Genomic DNA, 27,185 nt, shown 5'->3' with positions numbered 1-27,185 from the left:
TTCAGTGATAAACACTGGAACGGTAACTGCAGGCAAGGACCCCGTGTGTGTTCGGTGTCCTGTGCTGGGCAGTCCAGAAACATAAGACATAGCTCCTGCTCTATAGTTATAAAATGGTATCAAGTATGTACTAGAATGAACCAATTTAAGACCGGAACTGTTACGCAGATGTGCTTAATGCATATTCTCCTTGAAGTTTGCCCACTGTACTGATGTTGGTAGCTAGTCACGGGCATGGATGTTTCAATTTGCCACTCAGAAAATTAATACTGGCAGAGTTTTGTAGACATGTTCCCCAAAACCATTTTGCTGTTATGACAGTGTCAGAAGTGGAAACAGCAGGATGTGTGTGACAGGTATGACAGGAGGTAAGAGCCCTCTTACTACCCTTGCTTTGTATGTCTGCATTACTCTCACAGACTGCTTCTCTCAAGACAAAAGGCTCTGCCTCCCATACATGTAACTTAAATCACTGTTTCATATATTAACAGCAGAATGTGTTCTGAATTAGGATAGCTTATTAAGTTAAGCAATTAAAGATGGCACGTACAGAAAATCAGTGTGATAGGGAAATAGTGTGTTTCAGTCTCCTAGATTCTTGAAATTGCACATAATTCTTTTGTAGTGAGAATGGAAAACTGCTTACAGTTCAAAGGTATAGATTTAATCATGAAGTCATAGTTATGAGCTTGAGAAATTTCAAATAATTCTGTTTACAAAGATCATACCTTGTTTACAACAATTGTGAACTAAGGAAATGTCAAGTAGCTAGCTAGCTCAATTTTTTTACCCCTCTCATTTCTTAATTCATATTACTTAAAATGCCTTAATTTTAGTATATTTATCTTGCTACTTCTGATAAGTTTGAAAATAAAAACCCCAAACAAAAAAACAACAAAACCAAAAAATCCAAAACCAACCAAACAAAAAAATCCCCAAGAAAACAACAACAAAAAAAAAAAAAAACCCAAACCAACACAACTAACAGGAGTCCTGCAGACTGTTGCCCAGTAGTTGTCCTGGACATCTCAGTTTTTTCAGGCCTGCCAGGGTACATATTTACATACATGAGAAATTTCCAGACTTTCTTAGACTCCCTGAACTGACTTTTCTTCCTTTGTCACATAAACCTGTCCTGCTTCTTCCCACAAACACCATCATGTAGAACAGTGCCATAGACTGGATGTAGTAACGTGTTAGCCTCTTGTGTAATGCATGAAGGATGAAAAACTTAGTAGGTGAACACCTTTCCCTGCAATCTATTAACAATCTTCCGGTATCGGTGATGTGCCAGTTTGCAGGTTAAATTGCTTAGATACCTACAGGAGTTCTTGGACTGTTTACTTCCTCTGTGCTTATTTCAATGCAGAAAAAAATATAGGCTGATATAGACATTTCAACCGTAACAGCTGAACAGTGGATAGGAGCAGAACATTGTGTCTTGTACCTGTGGATGCTAAGGAATTTCATGAGTTTAGAATGGCATTAAAACTCCCTTGTACAGAATAGTTCATGGACTTTGTTCTTTTAGTTAAACGTGGTGTGAGCGTTTGCAGGCAAAGGGCCATAGTTGTAACCACCTTTATAGCTATTCCATCAGTGTAAGACGAATTGGTGGTTTCACTTTCTAGAGCAGAAAGTAAGTGACAAAAAGATGTGGGGGTTAGAAAGACATTTCTAGGCCAAGCTGTTCCAGGTTACTGTTATCCTTCATAAAGCTTGGGGCTTCTTCCTCAGAAAGTGCTCTAACTGGAAGTTCTCAGCAAGGGGATTACATTAAATGGATTCTGCATTGACTTAACCTGAGACTTTCTTCTCTGCCTGCTATAGAAGATGGTCAAGTCAGTGTAAAAAGAGATCAATGTTACATGCAGAACTATGCATTTGACACACCTGGAGTTATAAAAATCAGTGACTGGTTCTTCTAGGGTTCACGTGAGATGATAAAACATCATTGGATCTCACAACGCAAAGCAAGCATGTCAGCATTACTATAAACTAAACAAGTCATTATGTTACTGTGGTCACAGTGGTTATGCTGCACGCAGATTGCACAATGAATAGTATTTCCTCCTAGTCTGTATCGCTGAACGTGTGTCATGTTTACAAATAGCAGAGTTGTTTATCACTGGTCTGACTCGGTACACCATCCTGGATGGAGTTGTACAGAAGTTAAAAAGCCAGATTTAGACAGTCTACTCTGAATACATACACACACTTTTTGGCAGCCTCATGGTGCCTCTTGCTTTATAAAGCATTTCTCTCTGCTCAGACATTGTGAAATTCAGATGGCACACACGTCACTGAAGTGCAGATCTACATCTGCAGATGTACAGCTTGCCAGTACGCATATGGACATGAGTGGAATTGGGGCCATCTGACTGTGTCCTGAAGCATCTGCTGTGCAGGATATGCCTACTGCAGTGTGCCATGTATGGAGAAGATAATTCAGGCAGTCTAATCAAACTGGCTCAGGCTGAGGCACCAGATAGCCTGGCTGTGGTAGTGAAGAGCTCTGGGTAGGGCACCTTACATTTGATTTGGCAATTCAGACATACCCATGGAAGCACTGTGGAAAACAAGACAGAATACCATACTGCAGCTCCCAGTAAAATCAGTAACACTAGATTTACAACTTAAATGGCAGTAGAAAGCCACTCATTTTCTCGTGTACAGTTCACCTCGTAACTGAAATTGAAAAAAAACCAAACCAACCAACCCCAAAATCAAAAAAACCTCACAAAACAAACAAAACCCAAGCCAACAACACAACAGTAGCATGCACAATAGGAATAGCATTAATGTGCATTTCACATGTTTTATTTCATTTGCATTTCACTGAATCATCTACTTTTATCTGCCCTGCTAAGAAGCTCCTGCAAAGCAGTTAAATATGATTTTCTGGACTTTATACAATGGGAATTCATAATGTGGAGTAATTTAGTAAGTTAGAGAGATCAAATCACAAGTCAGTCAAAGTTGGAAGCAGAGTTCAAATATCCTGACTCCCAGAAAAAAAAGATGGTACAGCAGGAACAATTTCTGACTATTAAAGTATTGAGAATAACTTCCACCAGACCTGCACCTAATTTAAATACTACTAATTAGTAACCCAGGCAGGTGACAAAAATAATAGATTGAACTAAAAATTGTAGCAATGGTGAATTTTTCAAGGAATGTTTTTAAACATAAATTGAATGCATAAAATCAGGTCTACCTCTTTAATTAGATCCTAAACAAGAAAAAGTTCAAACTATGCTTAGTACTTTATTCAGTGAACAAAAGCAGCAAAATGAAAGACTTTTTCAACATTCTTTGAAGTTAAAATAACCTTATGTACAACTTGTTAAAAAGAGTAAGTAACACTAAGCACAGTCTGCCCCCAGACACACACTCAAAAAAAACCCCAGCAGACCCTGTGCTACAGAAAACCAGGAAGATTCACAGATACTAGGGAGAAACAAGCCACTTGAAAATCCTGTCTCTGTCCTGAGGAATCCAGTGCAATCACAGGTAATCTCTCAGATTATTGTTACATGTCACAATAATTCTCCAGAAGGTCTAAATTGTTTCTTCAGATTGTAGGAGGGCTGTCACAGCACATTATAGTGATGGCAATTAGATAACTCAGTGAAATAGATTTTCAGGTTTGGCTTTGTCTCCCGTGCCGTGGTTCACATGGACCGGGCTGGTATGCACTCTTCATGGCTGTTTACGCTGGCCATTTTGCAGCCATCCTTGATTCCAAAACCACGCTTTTCAGTAGGATTCAACGTATCCAGGCAACTAGCATCTCTCAGGATAGCTGAATTCACACATATTACCATATACTTAATATGAAGACAACTCTTTATTTTGCCATTTCAGAACACCAACAAAACTGGACACTCCACAGGTCAGGTCTGATTCTCCTCTCCAAACAGTACTTTAACTCCTCACACTCCCTCACACTAACCTAAGCTTAGCTCTGATTTTCAGTGAAATAAGTGAGAAGCGATTCAGGCACTTTTCTTTAAAAAACATAAACCCCGGACATCAATCATGATGAATGGTTTTCTAAAGTCATTTCTTTCATGTGTGTGCAATCATACCAGTCATGTAATATAAATACAGTAGCTTACTTTAATAGCTCCCAGCTCAGCAGGAAATGAGAACGAGATCTCAAACCTTTGTCCTTCACAACTAGCAGTTTGCCACCACTGTGAGTTTTATCAGCAAATGCTCTGTTTCCCCAAACCTCCTCAGCTGCCAGAAGTCTGCAGTACGTAAAGTAAGCTTTCCTGGGAAAAATCAACTGTCTGGGATATTGGTACAAACTGTGATTTAATGCTTACAACCTCTTTTACTAGTACATCTATGCTACTGCAGAAAGAGCTGCATCTGTCAACAGCCACTTGGAAGCAACAGCTGCCCAAAGGGGATTACGACCTCCAGCAGGAGGATCTTACAAGTGTGGAGAGGGTCCCGTAGAAAAATGCCTCTAAAGCTGCTACCCTGAGACTTCACCTTCCCCAGGTCTCCGTGGCTGCTCAGCAAATGTCTTCTGCATCCTTTCCGAATCCATCCTGAAAAGCCCGCGGGCTTTTTCCATCCCATCTCTTTTTAAGTTCATGCGCTGGGGCTGTGCCGCCGACAGAAACCGCGGAACACCCCTGCGAACGCGGCGCCCGCGCTACGCCACGCCGCCGCACACCTCGCAAAATGCTTTGATTTCAGGTATTTGAGAAAATAAGGAGTTTCCCGACAGAAAAGGGCCGCGGGGTGACCGCGCCTCCCAGGCTTCGGAGGCGGCAAAGGGGGTGAGGGAGCCGGCGGGACCCGGTCGGCCCGGGCCCCTAAGGGCGGCGGTACTCCGCCGCGCCTGGCTGCCGCCACAGCTGCCCGCTCCCGCCCCGCGGCCTCTCTTCACCCAACCCGCCGCGGGACGGGAGCCCGCCCCGCTCCCAACCCCGTAGTCACACCGAGGATACTGGAGGGAGGTTCGGCTCCCTGCCCTTCCTCGGGCCAAGGACCCCTTTCCTCCCACAATGCGGCATCCCCCACCTCGGCTGCATGCGACGACCAGCCCGCCATTCGCGCCGCAACCGCTGCGCTGCTGGCGCCAGCCGCTCCCGCAGTAAACTCGGACGGGCCCAGGAGCGGGCCAGGGCTGCGGCACCGAGCCGCCCCGCGGTGAGGACACCCACCCGTTGCGCCGCGGCCGCGCAGCGCCGGCTCCCGGCGCGGGGGATGCGCCGCACTGCGCATGAGCGGGAGGCGGCGGAAGGGCCCGTGAGGAGCCGGGAGCTGCCGCCGCCGGAGGAAGCCGTTGCCGTCGCCGCCCTCAGTCTCCGCCTGAGCCGGGAGGGAAGAGGCCTGCACAGCCCTCAACATGGTGAGTGTCCTTCCCGGTCGCGTCGCGGCCCGGCTTGGGGCCGACCAGCCGCGGCGGCGCCGCAGGGGCAGCTGGGGCCTAGTCGTGGCGGGCTGGGGTGTCCGGGAGCGGCTCGACGGGAGCGGCGAAAGGGCCGGTCCCGGGGACTCCGCAGCAGGGGTATGGTGTCTTGGGGTCGTAGGCTCCTCGGTCCTCCTACTAGGTAGGACGGGGAGAGTGTGTGGGGTCCGGGAAGGGTGGCGCGGCGGGTCGGGGCCGCTGGCCGCGGGGCGGGCGGGCAGGAGGCAGCTCCTGGGCAGGGGCAAGCGCAGGGGCCTAGGTGGGGGGCGCCGGGATCCCGCGGAGGCCTTCGGCCCGCGGGGTCTGTCAGGCCTCCTCACGGCGAGGAGGTGCTCGTTTGCACCTTATATGAGGGTCCAGGCGCCTTTGTACGGGACAGGGACAGTAGAGATGTTTTGTGTGCAGCTTGTCTGTGTCCTGTGTGGGATGGTGAGCAGCAGCGACTGGATAGAGTACAGGGGGCTGCCAGAAACCAGGGGGCTACTTGGAGTTTTTCTCAGGATTTTAAGTAGCTCAGGGCCCATTAAGTCCTGTCAGTTCACCGGGAAACTTGGGCATGTTGATGCTTCTTGAACGGGAATTATGCTGGAGAATTTCTGGATAATTGTTTTGTGATTTTGATAAGGCTCCTATTCATATATATCTTGTAAAGGAGGAGCTATCTTGCATTTTCTCCATAATATTTTTTTTCCTTATGGCTGAGGATTTGCTATGGATTCTCAAACCAACAGACTTTCTCCCTTCTCTCTTACAGAGGGAAATCGCAGTGGTTGGAACAAAATATGCTATTTTTGTTTGCCTAAACAAAGAAAAAGACATTCCTTAGCTTTAAATAAGGGGGCTCCTTATTTGTCACTTGCACAGTGTCTTATGCACTCGAGGGAGTGTATTTATAGTCATACTTTTAGGCCTTCTCTGTATACACGAGTTGTACAGCTTTAGCTACACCTGTATGGTTAAAAGTAGTACTTTCTATTGCAGCTGTATTGTCTTAGGAAGGGTGTAGGAGGGAATTTTAAGATCTACTGGTATACACTTATTGGTATAAAGCTATCTTGTACCTGCAGTTAATATTATTCTGGCGAGCAGTGTTAAAAGGGTATTAAAAAAAAGAAAAATATCACCTTTAACTGATGGAGCTGTAAGTGAGTTATGTTGGCATAAAAATATGGTTACCCAGAATTTAAATTAGTGGTGCCGTATTAGACCTCTCATAAACTCGCGACTATGTTACTAGTATAATTTTTAATTGAGTAGTTTGACGTAGGTCTTCACTTGATTTTTTTTTTTTTTTTTTTTTTTTAATGGGAGCTTAAAACTAAAGTCTGGATGAAGTTCAGGCCACTGAGGTGTCTTACTGTAACCCTGTAGTTCTGGGACTGTCTCAAATAGCACTTATGCAGCAATGTTACACAACTTTTTATGAAGACTCTTTTCCATAAAAATCACCTAGCACTTTCTTACAATATATCAAGTGTAGGTATGCAGAATAAGTACACTGTTGATGTCTTGTACAGACATATTATTGGCTGGCTATGTGATTAGAAATTTAAATTGTACAGTACTCTAGCAAGTGGCAGTATAACAGAAATAGTGAGGCATGCTATCCTCAGAATAGCTTTTTGTGAGAAATAGCAGTATGCTCTCTGCTTAGTTTTCTTGGAAATACTTAACTGAAAAACTAGCAGATAAATCCTGTGCAACAATACTATACTGATAGATTGGTATTTATCAGATTGGGGGAAGTATCTGAATACTCCAGTCATGGCCCTGAGCATCGTTGTTAGGCCCTATGCAAACAATTATGTTCCAGGTTGTGCTCATTGGCTCCAACACCCAGGTGAAAGGATGACATAGACACTGAAGTGGGACTAAATGACAGCCTGCAGCTGAAGCAGTCGTAAATGCAGGTGTGAATTGTTTCTAGTGGCCAGGCATAGGATTCTGTACCTATACTTGTGGTATGTCAAAATCCTCTATTTAATTAGGGGAAAGAGTAGGGAGACTTCTTCAGAGATTCGACACTTGAGATTCGACATCCCATTTTTCTGACCATATGCACTACTGCCCTGGCTAGTCCTTCCAGTGGCTATGGCAGGTTCCTGGGGCCGGATTGCTTGTCTAGCATAGTAAATGCTACGGAAGAGGCTTTGGCAGCTGAGGCCTGGCTCTTACTCGCCGTGTCGCACCGCCAGTTAGAGCAGTTCTGGCTCTCACTTAGTCGCACAGTGTTTGTATGGCCAGTGCTTTTCAAGACACAGGTTTCCTGGTTTTGAACTGTCTTTGTCCAATACGTGGAAGGGACACCATTACAGCAGCCTGTTAGGCTCACTCTGGCCATTTAGGAAACTTGAATAGTGTTTTCTGTCCAGTGCTCAAGTACACCACCCTGGCAGTGTTCCTTGGATTGCTGATAGCAATCTGCCTCTTACCCACATTCTCATTTGAACTGAGCAGCATCTGTAGAAGTCGTCTCCTTCACCTTATCTGTTAGTATGTTATTGCTTCATCTCATCGCAAGGATAAGTAATGTGCCTGCGAATCAAGACAGAGCAGCAAGCTGGTCCATTGTACTCTCTGAGAAGAGCTACTACCTGTACTATTGTGAATAATTTAATGAATTTAGGCCTATGTGTGATAGTCAAGGCAAGTGTGTGAGTATCCATATCTTTATCCAGAGCCGAATGCTAACCCTATCTCTGTTTACATTACCTATTATATTGTACAGTATATTCTCTGAAGAATATTTCTATGCTGATAAATACATAATTTCTTACTGCAAACCTCAGGTGACAGGAAGTTGTAAAAATTTGGTATTACAAGAATTTCATGTCTGACGCTGTCTCCTGTGATGGTATTGTAGCTCATGACATTGTTATGCAGTGTTTCACTCAACAAGCTATTCTGTAAGGCTATTTTTTGTGGTGAATATTCATGTCTGTAGCAGTTTGTTGATATTAAATGTTTTTGGTTTTGATTATCCTGTAGTAAAACTTGGAGATTCTTGGCATTACGCTTAGGACGGAGTAGTCAGAGTGCTAGACAAGATGGTGCATGATCTTGTTTCCTCTTCTAGCTTACCAGAGAACCCTTTGAACTTATACTGTAAAATCACTTTTAACTAGAGCCATGAAAAAAATTATTCAGGAATATGAACTACTCTGAGAACAAGGTGTGAAAATTATTATGTAGCTCTTGATATTTTACTCATGTTTTATGGTGCCAATGCAAATATAAGCTATGAATGCAGCTTCTAATGGCTGAACAGAGCTTCTGACCTGGACCAGAGTTAAGAATGCTAAACAACTGACAGCTTTATTTTGTCCTTTTTTTAATTGAAGAAGTCCCCATTTTTGGTGTTTTCTTTACCTCTCGGGTTAACATGAATGACCTAAAAACACTGTTGCAACTACTGCATTCTTCTAGGTAGCTATATATTGATCTTCTATGAAAGACTTTCTGCTCATATGCAAGTACTAAAATTGTTTCATCCACTAAAAAGAACATTAGAGGGCAAAAGCAACTTTGATTTTATGTTGCTTGTGATTTTTTTCCTTAGATTTTATATCTCAACAGACCTTGTGAATCTTTGTTTTGTTCTGTTCCGCTGCAAACAAATGGATTTCACATCACTTTGTAACAGAAGCTTAAAAAAGTCCTGACTATCTTGTGTGCCCTCTTCTCAAGAAGCTGCTGTAGAAAATAAAAAGTAGTTGAGGGACGTATTTGTTTACGTTTTACAGAAACTATGGCTATTTACTTGAATTGTTTTTGTCTTTTACTTGGATTTTATGAGGGTTTTGGTAGTATACATGTATGCCATCACTGATAATGGATTAAAATGTAATTCAGTGTGTTCATAGACTTCTGTTGTGATTAATTTTTGTTTTCTTTGTAAACTAATAAAAACACTCATGATTTTGCCTTTTAAGCTTTAGCTATGTATTTGTTCAATACAAGCAGTAAACCACATTATTTGCAGGTGTCTTGTATGTTCCTTTCATGGTTACAGCCCAACATGGAATGATTCAGACACGGTAAAGGAATAATATTCTCTTGACCATTAGTGTCATATAAAGATGCGACAAAACTGTCAGTCATGATTTGTGAGGTTATTATTACATGCACAAGCTCGTTCTTCTGCATGTGAGATGAAGTTATTCTGGGTTTGAACTGACGTCACTGGGGTCCTTAGAAAGTGCAAGTATGCTTCCCGCAGCCAGATCTCTTGCTGGAGTATAAATGCAGTTAGTATAAAAGCCTAGAGTTTGTGGAGGCTGATACTATTTTAGAAAAGGCTTTTACCTGTCACATGCATGAGAACTTAACAGGCTTTCTTTGAGTCCAGAAACAAAAGCACAGGTATCATTACATCGTTCAAATTCCTTTAGTTAGCAGTGAAACTAGCAGGAATCAAATCATCTCTAAGCAGTGGCTGGGAAGGGAAAGGTGAAAATCAGTTACTCCTTGAGGAATAACTGTGTGAATGCCTTCTTTGGGGGCCATAAGGAATTTTGGGCAGTGATACTTCAAACTAATCATACACTGCTTGTCTAGCTGGTGGCTGCATATAAGCTTTGAGCAAACTCCAACAATGGGGTTTTGGTGGCAGTCTTCAGCTCTCCAGTCCAGGCGGTGTGAGATGAAGGTTGTTACTGTTTCCCATGGATGTTATCCAGGACAGCGGAGCCCTCATATGGCTATTAGCTATCCAGAAAATGTTGATGACCAGTGTGCGGAGCTGTTCATAGAATCATAGAATGGTTAGGGTTGGAAAGGACCTTAAGATCATCTAGTTCCAACCCCCAGCCTCACCCTAGACGATGTCGCCCAAGGCTCTGTCCAGCCTGGCCTTGAACCCTGCCAGGAATGGAGCATTTACCACTTCTTTGGGCAACCTGTTCCAGTGCCTCACCAACCTCACAGTAAAGAACTTCTTCCTTATATCTAATCTGAATGACCCCTGTTGAAGTTTAAACCCATTACCCCTTGTTCTATCACTACAGTCGCTGATGAAGAGTCCCTCTGTGGCATCCTTGTAGCCCCCCTTCGGATAGTGGAAGGCTGCTAGGAGGTTTCCACGCAGCTTCTCTTCTCCAGGCTGAATAGCCCTGACTTTCTTAGCCTGTCTTCATACTGGAGGTGCTCCAGCCCCCTTATCATCCTTGTGGCCCTCCTCTGGACTTGCTCCAACAGCTCCATGTCCTTCTTATGTTGAGGACACCAGAAGTGCACACAGTACTCCAAGTGGGGTCTCACTTGGTGAATCTAAGGTGACTAAAAATTGAATGTAGAAGATAAGGAAAAACAACCATGTAGTCAGTTGGCAGATCAGTTGTAGCATTTTTTTTCCTTACACTGAGAAAGCTTCCTCCGCTAGATGAAGGCACTTTCAGTCAGGTGAGAACTAAAACCCCACCAACAACTTGGGGTGGGGGAAGCACAAGTACTATTATTTTTTTAATTTTCATTGTGAATCTTTCACTGAAGTATCTGATCAAGGACAGGTTATTGAACTGGAATTGTTAAATTTGGTACTTCATGGGGAGAGGCAAATTTTCATTTTAAAATCAGTCTTACAGCATCAGACATTCATTAGAATGATACAATTTTTGTAGTTCTAGGAATCTACATAACGTAGTTTTTCATTTGGAGAAGTTATTCTATGTTTTAAAAGTAAATTCACATTCTGTCTCCTATGACATCGTCATTATGAGAGGTAGCTTGGATACCACACGGGCTTGATCAAAGGCTTGCAGATCTCAATTTTTCCTTTTCCCCTTACCCCAAGGGTTAAGACTGACTAGAAAATTGGTTGCATTTGTTTTCCATTGGGTTTCACTTGCATATTTTAGCAAGGTAGATATCTGTCAAAATTCTGTTTTCCTTACTAGTGTTAAAATTGAGGCAGTTCAAATGGATTGCATTGCAGTACAGCACGTACAATTGCAGCGCAAGATACTTGTTGCCTGATGACTACAGGATTAAAGGTTATAGGGTGCTCTGGCTTCTGTATTGCACACTTAAAACAATAATAGACTGTTAGAGGTCGGCTTCTAGAAATAGCCCTTAAAAATGCAGAGGGCTTGGAACCTGTTCCTGCTTGAAGTGTGGGTTTTTAATGTGATGAAAGAAGAGCTGTAATAGCATAATCAAAACCTCAGCAGTAATTTCTTCTCTTGCTGTCCTGTAGTAGGCCTTCAAATAGTTGTCCAGTCACTTAGGATGTGGAGTGTCTCATCCACGTTGGCAAGCTTCTGCGGAAACATTCATCAAATATAAAGAAAGGGCACTGGCACTTCTTCACTAAAAATAAACTTGTATTTGACCAGTAAAAATATAGCTTTCCAGAAAAAGATTATGGCTGAACTGTGTGATTTATTGCATCTTCACATATTAGTGAATGCTATACTGATTAATGTCATTAACTGTTTGACTCCTGGCAAGTTCAGTGTTCTTTTTAAAAGATTTTATATTGTGACAATCACTTACGGAGTCCTAAGCACAGGAAGATCTTTTGTACATAATAGGATTTAAATTTTATCATAAAAATGATTTAAACTGCAATTTTTTTATCTAATAAATTGCATTCTCCTTTTAAGTGACAATACACAAAACACATGACCTTGTGTGGTCTTGGGAATCCAGTGTGAAGCTCTTTTAAACCCGTTCCTTGACTTTTTGTTTTTTGTCATTGACTTTCTGTTGTATGTCATTGCTTTTAGAGTTTACCCTTGCAGAAGTAGGGCAGAACAAAGCCTCTTGAGGTTTTACAGAATACTCATTATTAAAAGGGCTATGTATATTTATGTGTATGTGTTTAAAACACCCCCCCCCCAACCAAAACCAACCAACCAAAAAAATCCGAACAACAACAAAACCAAACAAAAACCTAATGATTAAAGGCACCAGCTTTGTAAAGTGTAGCTGAGTCTCTCTGTGGTGATGTGGCAGTCAGGCTGTGTGGAACTGATTTGCGGAAGCTGGTAATTGGTACAGAAAATTAGCCTTAGGATTGTTTCATCTTCATTTGGGATTTCACTCAATGGTTTGTTATAATATACCAGAGTTTACAATGTATTTTTAAAAACTGAAACTGAAAATCCATTAGTCACTACTGGAAGTCATTCCATGTGGCTTTGCAAGTGTAAGTGATTTTTGTGGAAGTTTGAGCTCAATATTGTAAGGTGCTGAATGTCTGCTGGGAAACTCGAAGTGTGCATAAATTGTCAGGACCCGCTCGGACGGTTTTACCTTTACCTGGAACCATTTCTGAAAATCTGAGTTTCAGAAACAGATTTGTAGCAAGAGGTCCAATGTGAGAAACTTATTCAAGGGACTGAAATAATGCAGCAACACATTGTAACTTGAGTAGTATAGCCTAACCTAATGTCACTGTTTGTCTGGAGCGTGTGCTAAAATTTTGGCTTCAGCTAAGTATTACGGATACAGGGTTGTTTTGGTTTGGGGAGGGTTTTTTTGGTTGTGGGGTTTTTTTGTTTTTTTGTTTTTTTTTTATTTAAGGGATCATAAATTAAAGGGCTTTGGTCTGGTTAGTATATTATGTGGGTATCAGTTTAAGCCAGATGTGATTTTTCTAGCATTCACATTCACTGTCATCAAGCAGCAGAAAACTGATTTTGACTTTTAAGACAGACGAATTTGTGTTCTGACGCGTTAGTTCTTTTTTTCTCATGCTAATGTGATTGGACACTAATGATCCTTTGGAATGGGGAGCTTGAGCCCATACTACTCCTAAACCATTTGTTCTTTGGCTGAGGATAATTTATCATGTCTAGAGATTTTTTTGTGTATTTTTTTTTCCCCATACTCCCTGAGAAGGAGCCATGCACTTGGGAAATTACACTAATGCAAATGTACAGGTTTTGGTTAGAGTGCAAGGTAAACTGCAAATGAAATGTTTGTGCCATGTAAGAAATCTAATTCCAACTTTAAAGTCAGAACTTTTATTTATCAAGTTGTAACATTAGGAGTCTTTTTGCTTTGAATATATCAAGTGAACTTTAGAACTGAATTTGGACTTAGTGCTGTATGATGGCTTTCTCCTGATCAGCACTTAGTTTTGTGTAACTAATACCCTTGAAATACTGAGTGTGCTTCTCATAAAAAAATATCCTTGGGAATCCCTCTATGCTGATAAATTACTGGCAGCAAGCTCTCCATTAAGTTTTGTGCTAGAGCAGGGAGGGATGTGTCTTGGTCTGGGCAGGAGGCCTGAAATTCCAGAGCTCTCACCTTGGCTACTCACTCCCCCGCCTGCCTCCAGCAAAATTACTTACCCTCTTTTTTAATTTTTTTTAGCTTCAGTGGTTGCACCTGTGAACTGAGACAATGCCTCCTCACAGGAATGTTTTGCAAATCACATAGGTGGAGTTGAGCACCTTCAAAGTGAAAAATCTCTAAAAAACCCCCAAAACATATCTGCTCTCTTAAGTTAGCTCAGTGCGTAGCTCCCTGAAATGGATGACCCAGCCTAGTTCCTTGCTGCCATCGAGAGATCCTGTTCTTGGCAGTATGGTTTTGCCCCTCATCCTGCACTAGCTGGTGTTTCTGTTAGTGTGGTCAGCTGGGACTAACAATGCCAGCCTTTCATTCAGTGATGGTAAGCTATTAAATGGCCTGTTCCGCTGCATCTGTTGAGCCAATTAATCTGTCAAATAGTTTGATAGCCATGGGCTCTATTTAGGCATCTCAGTTCTCCTTTTTTGATAGGTGTAGCATTCTTCTATTAAGAGGAGAAGTTTTGGGTGATTTTTTTTTTTTTTTTTAAAAAACAATCAAACAAACACAAATTGGTTTAAAAAGGTGTCCCAGCCTACAGCTGTATGTGAATTTTCAATGCCCTTCAACTCTCTCAGCAAATATGCAATAAGAATACCCATTTTTTTATTTCTGTGATTGCTTTGCCAGCATGATTTTTGTGATGATTTAACTCAGTTTGGATACAATGTGAAGTACCTAGAATGAAGGGAATGGGTTGGTTTGTTTGTTTTAATTTAAAATTGTTTGGTTTTGTTTGTGTTTTGGGGTTTAGGTGTTGGGGTTTTTTTTGTGTGTCCAGTAAAACATTTTTAGTTACAGTGTTGTCTGTTTTTACTAGAACAAGTTGAAATCATCACAGAAGGATAAAGTGCGTCAATTTATGGTCTTCACACAATCTAGTGAAAAGACAGCGGTGAGTTGTCTGTCTCAAAATGACTGGAAGTTAGATGTTGCAACAGACAACTTTTTCCAAAATCCTGAACTTTATATACGAGAGAGTGTTAAAGGATCATTGGACAGAAAGAAGTTAGAACAACTATATAACAGATACAAAGGTGAGTACCCTGAATTTTAAGGCTTATTTCATAGTTGTATGTATGTATTCTTAATTACAGTGTATCATTGCAGCTGTGCTCTTGTGCTTCAAATCTTAACTCTTTCAGCTTTGTTTTTTCTATTACTAATAATACAAGTTAGAAGGGGAATATGTGTAGGCTTCTGCTTCACAAGGATTACATGTGATTGCTTATGTGCTCTAAATATACATACATTTATACAGGATAGGGTCTTGGAGCTGGAATTGTGTGTACAGTAACTGTAATGGTTAATGTGGATTTTAGTTGATTCTTCTGGGGAAAGCACATCACTTGGGACTGGATCCTGACAAAGTGACAGGTTGCATACCAGGGATGGATTCTACCTTAATTTTTATTCACCTTGTGCTTATTATCAAATAGTTACAAACAAAGCAGAAAAGAAAACAAAGTTACTTAGCTAGTGCTGAACTGATGATATCCTACCACAAATAGTAGAGTGGATTCAGTACAGTAGAACAAATTTTGTGTTTGATCACTTCAGCAAATCTAAAAATCGGTGCTGCATTTTCTGTTCTTTTTCATATGTGTGCATAATCCAAATACCATTTTCCTGAAGTCTTTGTTGGCTTAAGTTAGTAGATCTTTGTTAGCGCACTTGAAATGTGAGCGTCTCACTTCCAGACCAGATGTTGATTCCATTGTGGAAAGAGGAGTGTAACTTTCCTCTTGTCCTCTTTGATTGGACTTTCCATGTCCAATCTCATGCATGCTGGTGTTGCCAGAAAATGCATAAAACTAATGTTAACTTAGTTTATGGTCAGACTTGATTATTGTATCAGTACAGCTTGCAGATGGACGCTGCAGGATTGTTTATAATGGTACACACATCAGCAGTCTTACCAAAGATGCCAATAATTAAGTGTGCTGGCGGGAAAGGACCACTGTCCTCTGTACGGAATGAGTCACAGTATCATGCATATTATTAAGCAGAAAGCAAATGTTTGTGATGATTTTGTCTCTCAATGAAAATAACATAAGCTTCATTGTATAGGAGGCTTTATTATAGTAACTGCTTCAATTGTTAAAGCTTAACCATTGAAAATACTAATTTAATTTTGTTTTTAAAATATTCACTTACAAGGCCTGATCTCCAAAATGTTGTCTTAAATGTTTGCTTATCTTAAATGCAGTTACAGAATAAATTAGCTTTTTCAAAAATCTGTTTTTCTTGATACTTACTTTTGTATCCCAAAGATCCTCAAGATGAAAATAAAATTGGTATAGATGGTATACAGCAGTTTTGTGATGATCTGGCTCTTGACCCAGCCAGCATTACTGTACTCATCATTGCATGGAAATTCCGAGCTGCAACGCAGTGTGAATTTTCAAAGCTGGAATTCATGGATGGAATGACTGAGCTAGGGTAAGTGTGCAGCAAGTATTAGACATGGACAGTGTAACCCAGTGGCAGAAACTGGAACGTATGGCGAAACAGCCCTGTTTTGAGAATTCACAATCACATTGTCCTTTCAGACTTCAGAGACTTTTTGAAGTCTAGCATCACTTGTCTGCCTCTGTAAAAATGCATCTGCTGTCTCTGTGCTAAACGCTTAGTGACCAAAAAAAGAGAGGCAGCTTTGAGTGCTACTTGCCTTAGTTGTGTATTTCAGTTATTTGCCATAGAGCTACTCAGGTAGGTAAAGCAAGGATCTCGGTCTGCAGTCTAGAATATCTGGGGTTTCTTTGCCTTATGAAAATGTAGTAGTCTTTATCACATTTTTCTAATAATCTGTTAAATTATGCAAGTTGGTGTTATCAGCTAGAATGTGCAAATGGCAATGTAAAGAAATAACAACAAAGAAATGAAATTGTTGTATAGGTGCAGACTAATTAATGGCTTCCTGATTTTGTTGATAATTGTATTGTATTCCACAATTGTTGAAGTTATTACTCATACTTTATGGAAAAATGAATAATACACCAATAAACATGCTTTTTAAAATGCAGATGTGACAGCATAGAAAAACTGAAGGCCCAGATTCCTAAAATGGAACAAGAATTAAAAGAGCCAGGAAGATTTAAGGATTTTTATCAGTTTACTTTCAACTTTGCAAAGAATCCGGGGCAGAAAGGTTTAGGTATGTATTCTTAATGGTAAATATTTGTTCATAAATATGGGAAATGACTGATTAAAGCAGTAAGTGAAAGTATTACTGTGATCCAGTGAGTCTGAAAGATAACCACCTTTGGGATAAAATACATCTGTCTGTTGTGAAAGATAGATGTCAATTTAAGGTGTTCAAATTGATAGAAATATCTGCATCATTACTATATACTACTAAATTTTATGAGAGAAGGTTTATTTCACAAAGAGCGTGTGCAATTCTCAGTAAGCACAATGGATTATAGTCTTATAGTAAAGGCATAATTATACTACTTAGAATTTGCAGCACTGAACAGATTAATTGAATGTTCACTTTTAGGATAAATTTAAGCTGTAAAACTGATTTCCATGTAAGTACACTTGTACAGTCTCTTGTATCACCAAAAATGCTTGCAGATGTCTTGGCAAGATAAAGTGGAATAGTACAAATAGATTTCTGTATCCTGGGCTCGATGCCTGTTGTTGTGCCATTGGCGATAGGTGCCTACCTACGGCCTTACAGCCGTTTTTTTCTCTTTTTTTCTTTTTTCCCCCTCAGCTCACTGATTATTTTTTTTTCATTATTTCATAGCTCTTCTACTGATTTTGCTTTTGATTAGTGTAACAGGTGAAGTGGAAGAATCACTTATTAAAAATAATGGCAGAACACCACAGTTCTGATGGAACTGAATGAACAATCTGTAGATCTGTCTATTCAAAAGAGCAAAAATGAGGGAACAAAAATTTCTTTGAAGCAGTAATGTTAACCAACCAGAATGCATATTAATTTATATACAGAGTAGTTCAGGTATTACCCATAACTAGTAGTATTTCATGACTCTTTAACTGCTAACTTCTTAACTGTTTTGCTTTTGAGCAGAAATAAAATACTGAAAGGCTAGTAGGTTCTTGGCAGCTTGTAAATTTTTCTCAGTAATGAAAAAGCCTTAAATGAACAGTTACTGACCAGGTTTGCATTCACATGCTGTGAAAAGATAAGCATTCTGTTTTCATTTTGTTGTCTTTTATATGTAGACCAACTTCTGGCTTAAAATGAATATTGAAAAATAAGTAAATAAGCTAAATCTCTATGTCTTAGTTTTGACTCTCTGTTATTTTAATATCTTTCTGTATTTTGGTTTTTGTTTTCAATTGAATTGTGAGTTTCCTTGTCTTTGAGCAAGCTAAAAGAGCACAGCTAAACTGTTTGAAAATACTTGGGTGTGCATGTAGTCAGATCAGAACGCTGCAAATAAATCAAAGGGCTGATTCTTATTTCTTGTAAAAGGTGTATTAAATTTTTTAGGCTGCTACAACAAGGAAAATAAGTACAGTAACTGAATTATGAGAAGATAGAAGGTTATGGAGAGCGTCAGTGTAGAATCAGTTCTGCAGTATGAATGGTTGCAGGGTTTTGTTTTGTTTTTATGGTTACCATTTGTATGTTGGTTTTAATCTTTAAACAGCTTTACACCACAAGGAGTATTTTTCAAAACCCTTGTAAGGTGGTAAAAGTGAAGTAAGAAATTACAATGATATCGTAATTAAATGGTCATTTTTAATATTCTCAAAGTTTCAGAATAACAGAACCATTTGATGTAGTACTTACATTTTTATTTTCTTCTTCATATTTCTGAGGTATAGGGAAGACTTGCATTCTTTCTCTCAAATTTTTTCCCCCAATCCTATATAAAAATGAATCCTTTGAGTATCCCAGATGAAACAGACTTCAGTAAAAATGATTTACCAGGAAAACTAAGCCCTTTGCTTTATTTTTCATTCATATTAAAGCTATATGCAAGTTAAGCTCTAACAGTGACAAAGACAAGTACAGTTTTCTCAGACCCATATAGCATATACAGTACAAGGTGGGTTTTTTTGGTTAGAGTTGTTTTGCGTTTTTTTGTCAGTCTGGGTCTGGAAGTGATGTAGAACTGTGCTTAAAATCTGGATGCTAACCAGCCCTTTTGGTGCCAATAAGTACACAGTTTCAGGCATAAATTTAACAATATGGCGGAATAATTCTGGAAACCCTGAAGCAAAAGAATATTGGGACAAATACAGTGCCGAAAAGTAAGTGCTCCTTGTTAGGCAATTAATTTTGGAGTGTCTAAATAACAGCTTGTAGGAACTTGCAAATTGATTTTAATGTATATTGGTCTGTAATCTTCCAAACATTGTGTAGTAGTTCAGGCATAGTTCTGGAAATGCGTTTCCTCTGCATAATTCCTTACTACCGTGTAGGTACTGGGGTTGTCTTAAAAGTTCTCATGATATTTGCGTATCACTTGAGAATACTTTCTAGCTGATATTCATCTCAAACACTGTTTGCATCTCTCTGGATAAAACTCAGAATGGAGCATGTATTTTGAGACTTTCATATTTGATCCGTGAGGACTTTCCTGGGCAGTCATTCGCTTATGAAAATGTAAAATTTTATCTTTGCAATTTTGTGATTTCATAAAATTTCTTTTAAAACGTGCAGTTTGTCCTAAGGCATTATATCTTTGTGCTTTACGTATTCGGACTCACAATAATGAGTTTGAGATTGCAGCATTCTGAGATCTGTTTTTTAAAGGCCTTTGCTTAGCCACAAGAATAATCTCAAAATCGTATAGGCATGTTGAAATGCACAGTTTGTTTATAGTGTTTGTTTATAAACCACTGTAAATATGCAGGGATTTTGGATTTTTGCATATGCCTGCTATTAATGCATCACAAGTAAATAAAACTTAGTTTTATAATCTGTTTCCTTCAGAAACTGATCAGCTTAATCTGAAGTTTGTATCTAATTTTAGAAAGATAGTCGTTTCAGTTGAAAGCTGAAGTGCATAATTTTGTATCTGAATCTTCTGTTAAAAAGGGATACCTAGTTTTTATACTTTAGTAAGTTCTCATTTTCACATATGGCTCACTTCCTGGGGAGTAGTGACTTCTGTTTTATTTGTGTCTGCTCTTGAAACTTACATTTTTTTAATGTACATTGCTTACACTTTTGTCTGAAATCACACCCCTTTTTAGCTGCTGGAAAATCGTTCAGGAATTTTGTTCTTTACTTTGGTCAGGAAGCATTATAATGTGAATATGTCGTTTGAGAAGAACTTTCAATATCAAAGATACTAAACAGTTCGGGAACTCCCCCCATCACTGTCTATTTTCCCTCCAGCAATGCTGAGTTCATGCTTTGTTTTGTTTGCTGTTGATTTAATCTCTGAGATCCGCCTCCCTGTTTTTTGAAATAGTTCCAGCATCTTGGGTTGTCAGGTTTTTTAGTTTTCTTTTGTTTCTTCCTGAGGTGCAGTTGCTCATGTGCTTCTCTCTGCTCTCACGAGAGGATTGTTTATGGAAGACTGCAAAATATATAAGAGCTTTCGTTAAAAAAAATGTCGCTTGACTAGGTAGCCTTTTGGAGTTACTGTATGTACTTGGTGATGGGTACTGAATTCAGTAAGATCACAGCAGCATTTTGTTATACAGTCAGAGATCCTTGTTAATGACTACTAATGGAGATCACACTAGGTGAAGATTTAGAATGCAGATACATAAGTTTCTTTTATCAGCTAACAAGTTGCTGTATGCCACTAATAAACAGTAAATGCATGTCAGTTTAGCCTTTGGCAAATACCAGGGAGGTGAGGGTTTTTTCCTTACATGCTAGACTAACCAGTCTCTTTTTCTAACTGCTACACTATAACAGCACCCACTGCTGACAGCAGCACGCAGTTGCCTGGCCGGAAGTAGGCTGTTCTTATTCCTGAACTGTGTCGGTTCCAAAACCCCCGACCCAACCCAAAGAAAGGCCAAAACCAAACCGATCAACCGTCAACCATCTGCTTTTACAGTACTTACTTTTTTCAAAAGGAAACCCGATTGCAAAAATGAACACTTGACAAAAGGCACTTTACAAAACCAGCAGCTTAACAAGGTTGTTCTAAAAATGAAATCATAAAAAATTATTTTTATGTAAATTTATATATGTTAAAAAAGATTAAAGATCTTACTACAAAATACTACAAATTTTTCAAGTCAATAGCATTTCTAAACCAGAATATTTCACCAAATTTTAACTAAAGAATTGTTAGATATCAAAAAGCATATGAAATATTCTTGTGTGTTTTGGATATGTTAGATATTAATATAGGCAATTTTCTGTTCTTCTGTATTCAAGTGATAGTATCAAAATCTAGAAAATATTTGTATAATGTTTTATTTATGGTTGCCTTTCTGTAAAGGATCCATGAGTATATTTGCATGATGAATCTTTTCACCTTTATGAATATATGGTTCATCTTAGTGTTTAATACCTGTGGAGATGATATATTTGAAATGTGTATCTCTAAGAGTAATATATTTTGATATTGCAGATTTAGAAATGGCCATTGCCTACTGGAATTTAGTACTTAATGGAAGATTTAAATTTCTAGACTTGTGGAACAAATTTTTGTTGGTAAGTTTAAATCTTTACATAAACTGGAGTGCAATATTTGCAAAACTTGGAAGATACGTTTAAATTACTGAGTAGATGAAATAGGCTATTTTGACCCAGATCCCAGATACCACACTTTACATACTGTGTAAAAACAAAATATGTTTTGGGGATGTGGATGTGTCCAAGATAGTAAAGCCAAGTGTGGATAAGGGGTCTTAATTTTTATTTTTATTTTTTTTAAATATGAATTTTCCACCCCTCCAAACAGGAACATCATAAAAGATCAATTCCTAAGGATACCTGGAACCTTCTTCTAGACTTTAGTACAATGATAGCAGATGATATGTCTAACTATGATGAGGAAGGTAAACATTTCCGTTTTCTTTCATTAACTTCTAACTGTGTTTTATGCTGCATTTATTAATGTGTATCTGCTTTGGCACACCTGTCTAATAGCAGCATAATTAAAATATCACTGGTAATGTAATGTCTGGAGAGAGCTACTTTAATGCATGTTGTTATCATCTGTTTGTTACTGCAGGTTTAAAAAATGCAGAAACTTTCTTAAATCCATTTTCTTTTTTTCTTCTGTCTGTGCTCAGACACTAACTCTTTCTTATTGAGACAAACCTTGCTATTTCCTCATTTAGAAAATGCAGATTTTCTGTCAGCACAGTTCTTGGCATCTTCAACTAAGTAACTGATTCATGTCCTGTGCGTTTCTTTGTAGGGTCTTCTGGCTATTGCATTTCTTAGCTGAGAATATTTTTTAAGTTTGATTGCTTCAGTTTATGTGAAGACATATAATAATATAGAAGTTAAAGGTGGCAGCGTACAGGAATTGCTAAAGCTGTTATTTCCTACCATTTGTGTTTCTTGTAAACTTTTGTATTGATCTTTCCTCTTCCAGTCAATCTGTAGCCAAGAACAGCTAATTACCTTCAGTCATTGGTGGCAGATCAGTTCAGTGAGTGGAAGAAGCTATAAACTTCTGATACTTCCAGAGCAGAGGGAGCAAGCTTCTGCAACTTTATTTCATAATTACAGAGAGTTCTTATTCCCTTATCATTGAGCAAATGGGCTGCTGCCCACAATAAATGAATAGTTGGAAAAGTTTAAACCAACCCACAATTGTTTTTAACCTTCACATGACAGTCATGCAGATGGCTGGGGACACATTTGGCTGCCTGTGATATGTAAACTATTGATATGCATTTTAATTACCTCTTGATAAGAAATACAGAAGAGTATATAGTGTAACACCAGCTTTCTAAGGCACTATACTCTCTTGCTGCCTGTCGGAGTGCGTTTCGCTGTTTTCAGGTGTGGCTAAGTACGCTGATTCAAACAGATGAGCACTGCATTCGTACAACATCGTATTGTGCTGCAGGAAATGCATGTTATGGTGTGCTGCCGCTTACAGCATAGGCTGCTTCATCCAGTGGTAAACATTTTTTTTAAGCAGTTGCCGCCATCCTGGAGGTCAAGTTTGAGTTCTAGTGCCAAACCCAGGACAGTTTTAAGCTAGAATTTTTGTCAGGTTTTTTGTTTGGTGTGGTTTTTTTGTTTTGTTTTTTTTTTGTTTTTTTGTTTGTTTTTTTTTTTTTTGTCAGAAAGATGAAGGAAGTTTGACCATTCAAAGGGATGTGTATTAACTGGGTCTAAAGGAAGTAGAAATATTTAACCAGCTCTCAGATTTTAAGCAAGAAAAACAAGTTACAGTGGTTTTTTTTCTGGAAACTGTACCTAGTTAAGACTGGAAAGTAAAGAGCTTGTTTAGATCTGAAGCTTTAAAAATAATGCCTTGTTGAACCAAGTTCTTACGGTGTGGTCTTTTCTTTTAGGGGCATGGCCAGTGCTTATTGATGACTTTGTGGAATTTGCACGCCCTCAAATTGCTGGGACAAAAAGTACGACAGTGTAGCACTAAAGGACCCTTCTAGAGTGTACATAGTCTGTACAAATACCTGAAATGGAAAATTGCACAGTCAATTTCTGCTGGCTGGACTGAACTGAAGATCAATCCTCAGAATATGGCTGAGGGTTGAGACAAACCTTTAAGGATACATCTTGGACCATATCATATTTCATTCTTCTACCAGTGGTTTGGGCTTTTCTTCTAGTCTGGACCACTCTTGCCCATTAAAATTCCAACATTGTGGATTTCATAATGGATTTTTTTTTTTTTTTTTTTTTTTTGGTGGACCATCCTGGTTTCATCTCCCATAAATCCTAGAAGCTTTATAATTATTTTGAGATTTCTGGTTTCACATAAAGCACAATGCTGGTCATCATCAGACAACTGTTGTATGGCATCTGAATTATACAGATCAACATCAAAACAATTTTTAAAAGCATCCTTAAATATACACTTGGGGCTAGTTGCAAAGACTTATTGATAGCACTTCCTGTAAGAGTGATATATTTAAGTGAACTGGGTCCGATAACTTTTTTTTCTGTTCTGGAAAAGTACAGGTATCATCTAAGTGAGTTTGAGTATCTGATAAAAAGAATTACAGAAATAACCAAGAAAACCCAAGGTTGTTGATACTGGGGTATCTAGGTGCCTATCTGAATGGTTTGATTGTACATCAGCTGACTGTGAGAACAGTTGAAGTACGACACAACTACTGTGCACTTAAAGCACCCGTGTTTAATGTTATAGTCAGCCTTCAGTGAGCGTCATTGAGATAAGCTGTGTGCGTCCTGATAAAATCTAATATTCTCTAGGTTATTATCTAAGAAATCGGATTTCATTACAGTTTTGAAATGCTTATCTGTCTGTCAAAGAAAGGTTTTTCATTTCTGTGGAAGTCTTAAAACTTGAATATACTGAATTTGTGTCTTAAATGTTTGCTACACAATACAGTATTTTAAATTGAGACATGTAATTTTTATGGTTGAGGTATGATGAAGCAAATGGCCCTGTTGTTACAAGAAGCTGGTGAGTTTGATGTGAATCTAGGTTTCAAATCCATTATCCTGAGAAGTAAGTTAACTCTTTATAACATAGAGGTACTGCCATTATGGATGACATCCTTTTTTTTTTTTTTTAATTATTTTGTTGAGTTTTCCTTAAATTGACATATCACTATGGTTGCCAAATACAGAAATTGAGAGTAAAACTTTCCCAAACAAGCACAGATCAGATAGATATAAAATACTACACTGGCTTTGTTTGCTTAAATTATTTTGTTGATCATCACTACTTCTTATTTTCTTACCACATTTAACTAAATCATTTTGTTCAAAACAGATTTTATCAGCTGCAATTCTTTATTTTTAATATTACAAGAATTGGAGAGCTGCTTTTGTGCTAAACATGGTCTTTTACTCCTCACTTAGTTACTTGTGAAGATATGTGAGAAATATTGGTCTGTAAAACAAGCTGGAAAAGAACAGGCTCCAGGAGAAGATAGGCTATCATTACAAGTAAGGATAGATAAGTTTAAGGCCATGCTCTAAACAGTCCCATGATAAGGCCAGAATTATATTTGAAATGAGTAATTGGCACTTGCACTAAACAGTAGAATGCTTTTATGCAGATGTTAAAAGATGAAAAAAAGACTATTAAACTGCTAAAAAAGTTTTATTTGTATTCTCTGAAGTTGAGCATAAGGCTGACTCCCCTTGCAGCAGTGCCCTTTTAAGAAAATCCAGTTGTGCATTTATTTCATGAATGCCATTCCACAAAAACATTGCAAACATTCTCCAGCTATTGGAATTGGCTATGCCAAAAATGGTGTGTTTTGCTGCTTTCAGTATTTCCTTTCTCAATTTTGTGTAAATATAAATGGGAACTTGAAATTCTAGGGGGGTGGGGCGGGCGGGTGGAAAAGCTCTACAAGGTATCTATGCGTGCTGTTTTATGTCTTGAGGGTTTTGGTACAGTTTCAGATTGATTAGTTCAAGTATGCTGTGTTTGGAGAGAACTGACTTGCTTTTCATCCCAGTACAGACTTGTCCCTCAAAAAAGTCTGAGATTGGGTAGTGGCATAACGCCGTGGTGTTTTAAAGAATATTCCTTTTGAATGCAAGATCTTTTCAACAAAATAGTGTTGTCATCAGTTTGGTACTACATACTTATAATTACTGTGTAATTATAAAGAAATACATAAAACTTTGACTAATTATGTTGCAGAAAAGGGTTATTTGTGCTATGATGGCATCTTAAAAGTTTTTCAAAATGAGTGACTGAAGTTGAAAGAAACATTGATTTAACAGGGTGTTGTTCTAAGGACAAAATGCCTGGTTACAGGGAATATTTTGCATTGAAATGTGCTCAATGTGGCCATGTGGTTTTTTTTCCTTTCTATATTTGTGTGGTTTGTTGTTTTGGTTTTTTTTTTTTTTTTTTTTAAGAATGCAGCCAGTTGCTTACTTGGGTTGCTTTAATTCGTAAGTGCTTATGTCTTCAATTTGATGATCTCCCCTTAAATGGATCAGTTTAATTTTGCCAAATGTCAAGGGAAAAAAAGGCAAACATCACATTTGTAACCCGTTTTTATACATTAAATATGTACAAAATTAGAAGTGCCCTGATATAAAACACTTAATCTCGAGACTATATTTAGTAAAAAAACCCATCATTTACATATCTCTGTAAGTTCCAATGTAACTTCTTACAACCCCTCTCATTACCAACAGAGGCAATAAAGCTCCAGTGAAATTGCCATGGTGAAGTCTTCTCATGCATTGCTTCAGTGTATTATTTGTAAGATTTATTTCTAGACTGTGCTTTTAAGCAGGGAAAAAAAAGAAGCATGGCATACTCTTCTGCAAAAAATACACATTATTGGTAAGTCTTTTGTGTTGGGGGTGGGGTGGTGTTTTCTAAGAACTGCTACAACCCCTTGCCTACTGCTTATTCTAAATGCTTACAAGTACAAAATGGAGCTGATCTTTGATCTTGTCCAGCCATGCTGCACTGACATCACCTAGCATGTGAAGGAGGACACCACACACAGTGCATATGTTTAAATATGATTGAAGACTACCATACATAAGTGACTTTTTTTATTGATCAACCTGTTCCTTATTATGACTTGCCTCAAAACTGTTTTACATTGAAATCCCTACTGAGAAATCCTTATTTAAGAAAGATATACTTTTTTAAGAATGCATTTAATAAAATTTGTCATTCACACTTTATTTAAATAATGTTGCCAGAAGTCTCTGTAGATTTTATTTGAGTATGGTACACTGCCTATGTTTGGGTTTTAAACCTGTGGTGCCATTCAGGCCTCTGAGCTCTCAAAGAGTAGACTTTCCATAAAATACTTAGTATTATAACCTTACCTGTGAGAAATAGGCCTTAGCTTTGAAACACTTAGTTGACTGGTTTGGTACCAATATGTAGCAGTATTGGCAGGAGTAAACACTTCGATCCTGACTGTTCAGACATCTCTAACTCAAACGCGAGTCTGGACATTTATACTGGTACAAAAATTTCTCCCTCCTCCCTCCCCCTGCCCCAACCCCCAGCTGGAAGTGCATCTACTAATTGTCTTGCAGTTCTCAATTTAACAAATATCATGAATGTTTTTCATGAAATTACAACTTTTTACAATTCTGTGTCTTCAGAGTTTAAAATTTCAAGCCCTTCCTCCCTTGAAGAGTTCAAAGGACAACTGGCAGGAGTCAGAATGATAACCCTGTAGATAAATTAGGAGCAGGAAGGTACCCAGACACATGCAGGAGAGAGATGAGGGAGCTGTAGATGTTGTGTGGGGAGAGGCTGGTCAGCCATATGGAGGCTCAGTGCCATCTGCTGTTGGAGAGGGAAGAATGAAGTCTATGGTGTAACTCATCACTAAGCAAACCTGATGGTTGGCTCCATTGTGAGCTGGTGCTGCTGGG

At 38.9% G+C, this 27,185-nt stretch overlaps 1 protein-coding gene across 2 annotated transcripts; it reads left to right on the top strand.

Annotated features, from left to right (window-relative positions):
• Nucleotides 1–648: 648 nt before the first annotated feature.
• DCUN1D1 (defective in cullin neddylation 1 domain containing 1) lies at nt 649–26,017 on the top strand. Of its 2 annotated transcripts, XM_030496363.1 has the most exons (8): nt 5,241–5,374; nt 14,366–14,424; nt 14,556–14,772; nt 16,009–16,177; nt 16,762–16,892; nt 21,262–21,344; nt 21,595–21,691; nt 23,171–26,017. In XM_030496363.1, the coding sequence occupies exons 2-8, from the start codon at nt 14,419–14,421 to the stop codon at nt 23,248–23,250; spliced, it is 783 nt and encodes a 260-aa protein (XP_030352223.1). In that variant the 5' UTR covers nt 5,241–5,374; nt 14,366–14,418; the 3' UTR covers nt 23,251–26,017. The 2 variants fall into 2 exon arrangements, with proteins under 2 accessions (XP_030352225.1, XP_030352223.1); XM_030496365.1 differs by lacking the exon at nt 14,366–14,424 and having other exon boundaries at nt 649–5,374.
• Nucleotides 26,018–27,185: the final 1,168 nt, after the last annotated feature.

The sequence above is a fragment of the Strigops habroptila genome, chromosome 8 (assembly GCF_004027225.2).
Source record: "Strigops habroptila isolate Jane chromosome 8, bStrHab1.2.pri, whole genome shotgun sequence".
NCBI lineage: Eukaryota > Metazoa > Chordata > Aves > Psittaciformes > Psittacidae > Strigops > Strigops habroptila.
This window is presented reverse-complemented; position numbering and strand designations above follow the sequence as displayed.

Coding starts and splice junctions, on each gene's coding strand:
- DCUN1D1 (XM_030496363.1), top strand. Junction 16,178..16,761: donor GATGGAATGACTGAGCTAGG/GTAAGTGTGCAG, acceptor TTTAAAATGCAG/ATGTGACAGCATAGAAAAAC. Junction 21,345..21,594: donor TGTGGAACAAATTTTTGTTG/GTAAGTTTAAAT, acceptor CCCTCCAAACAG/GAACATCATAAAAGATCAAT.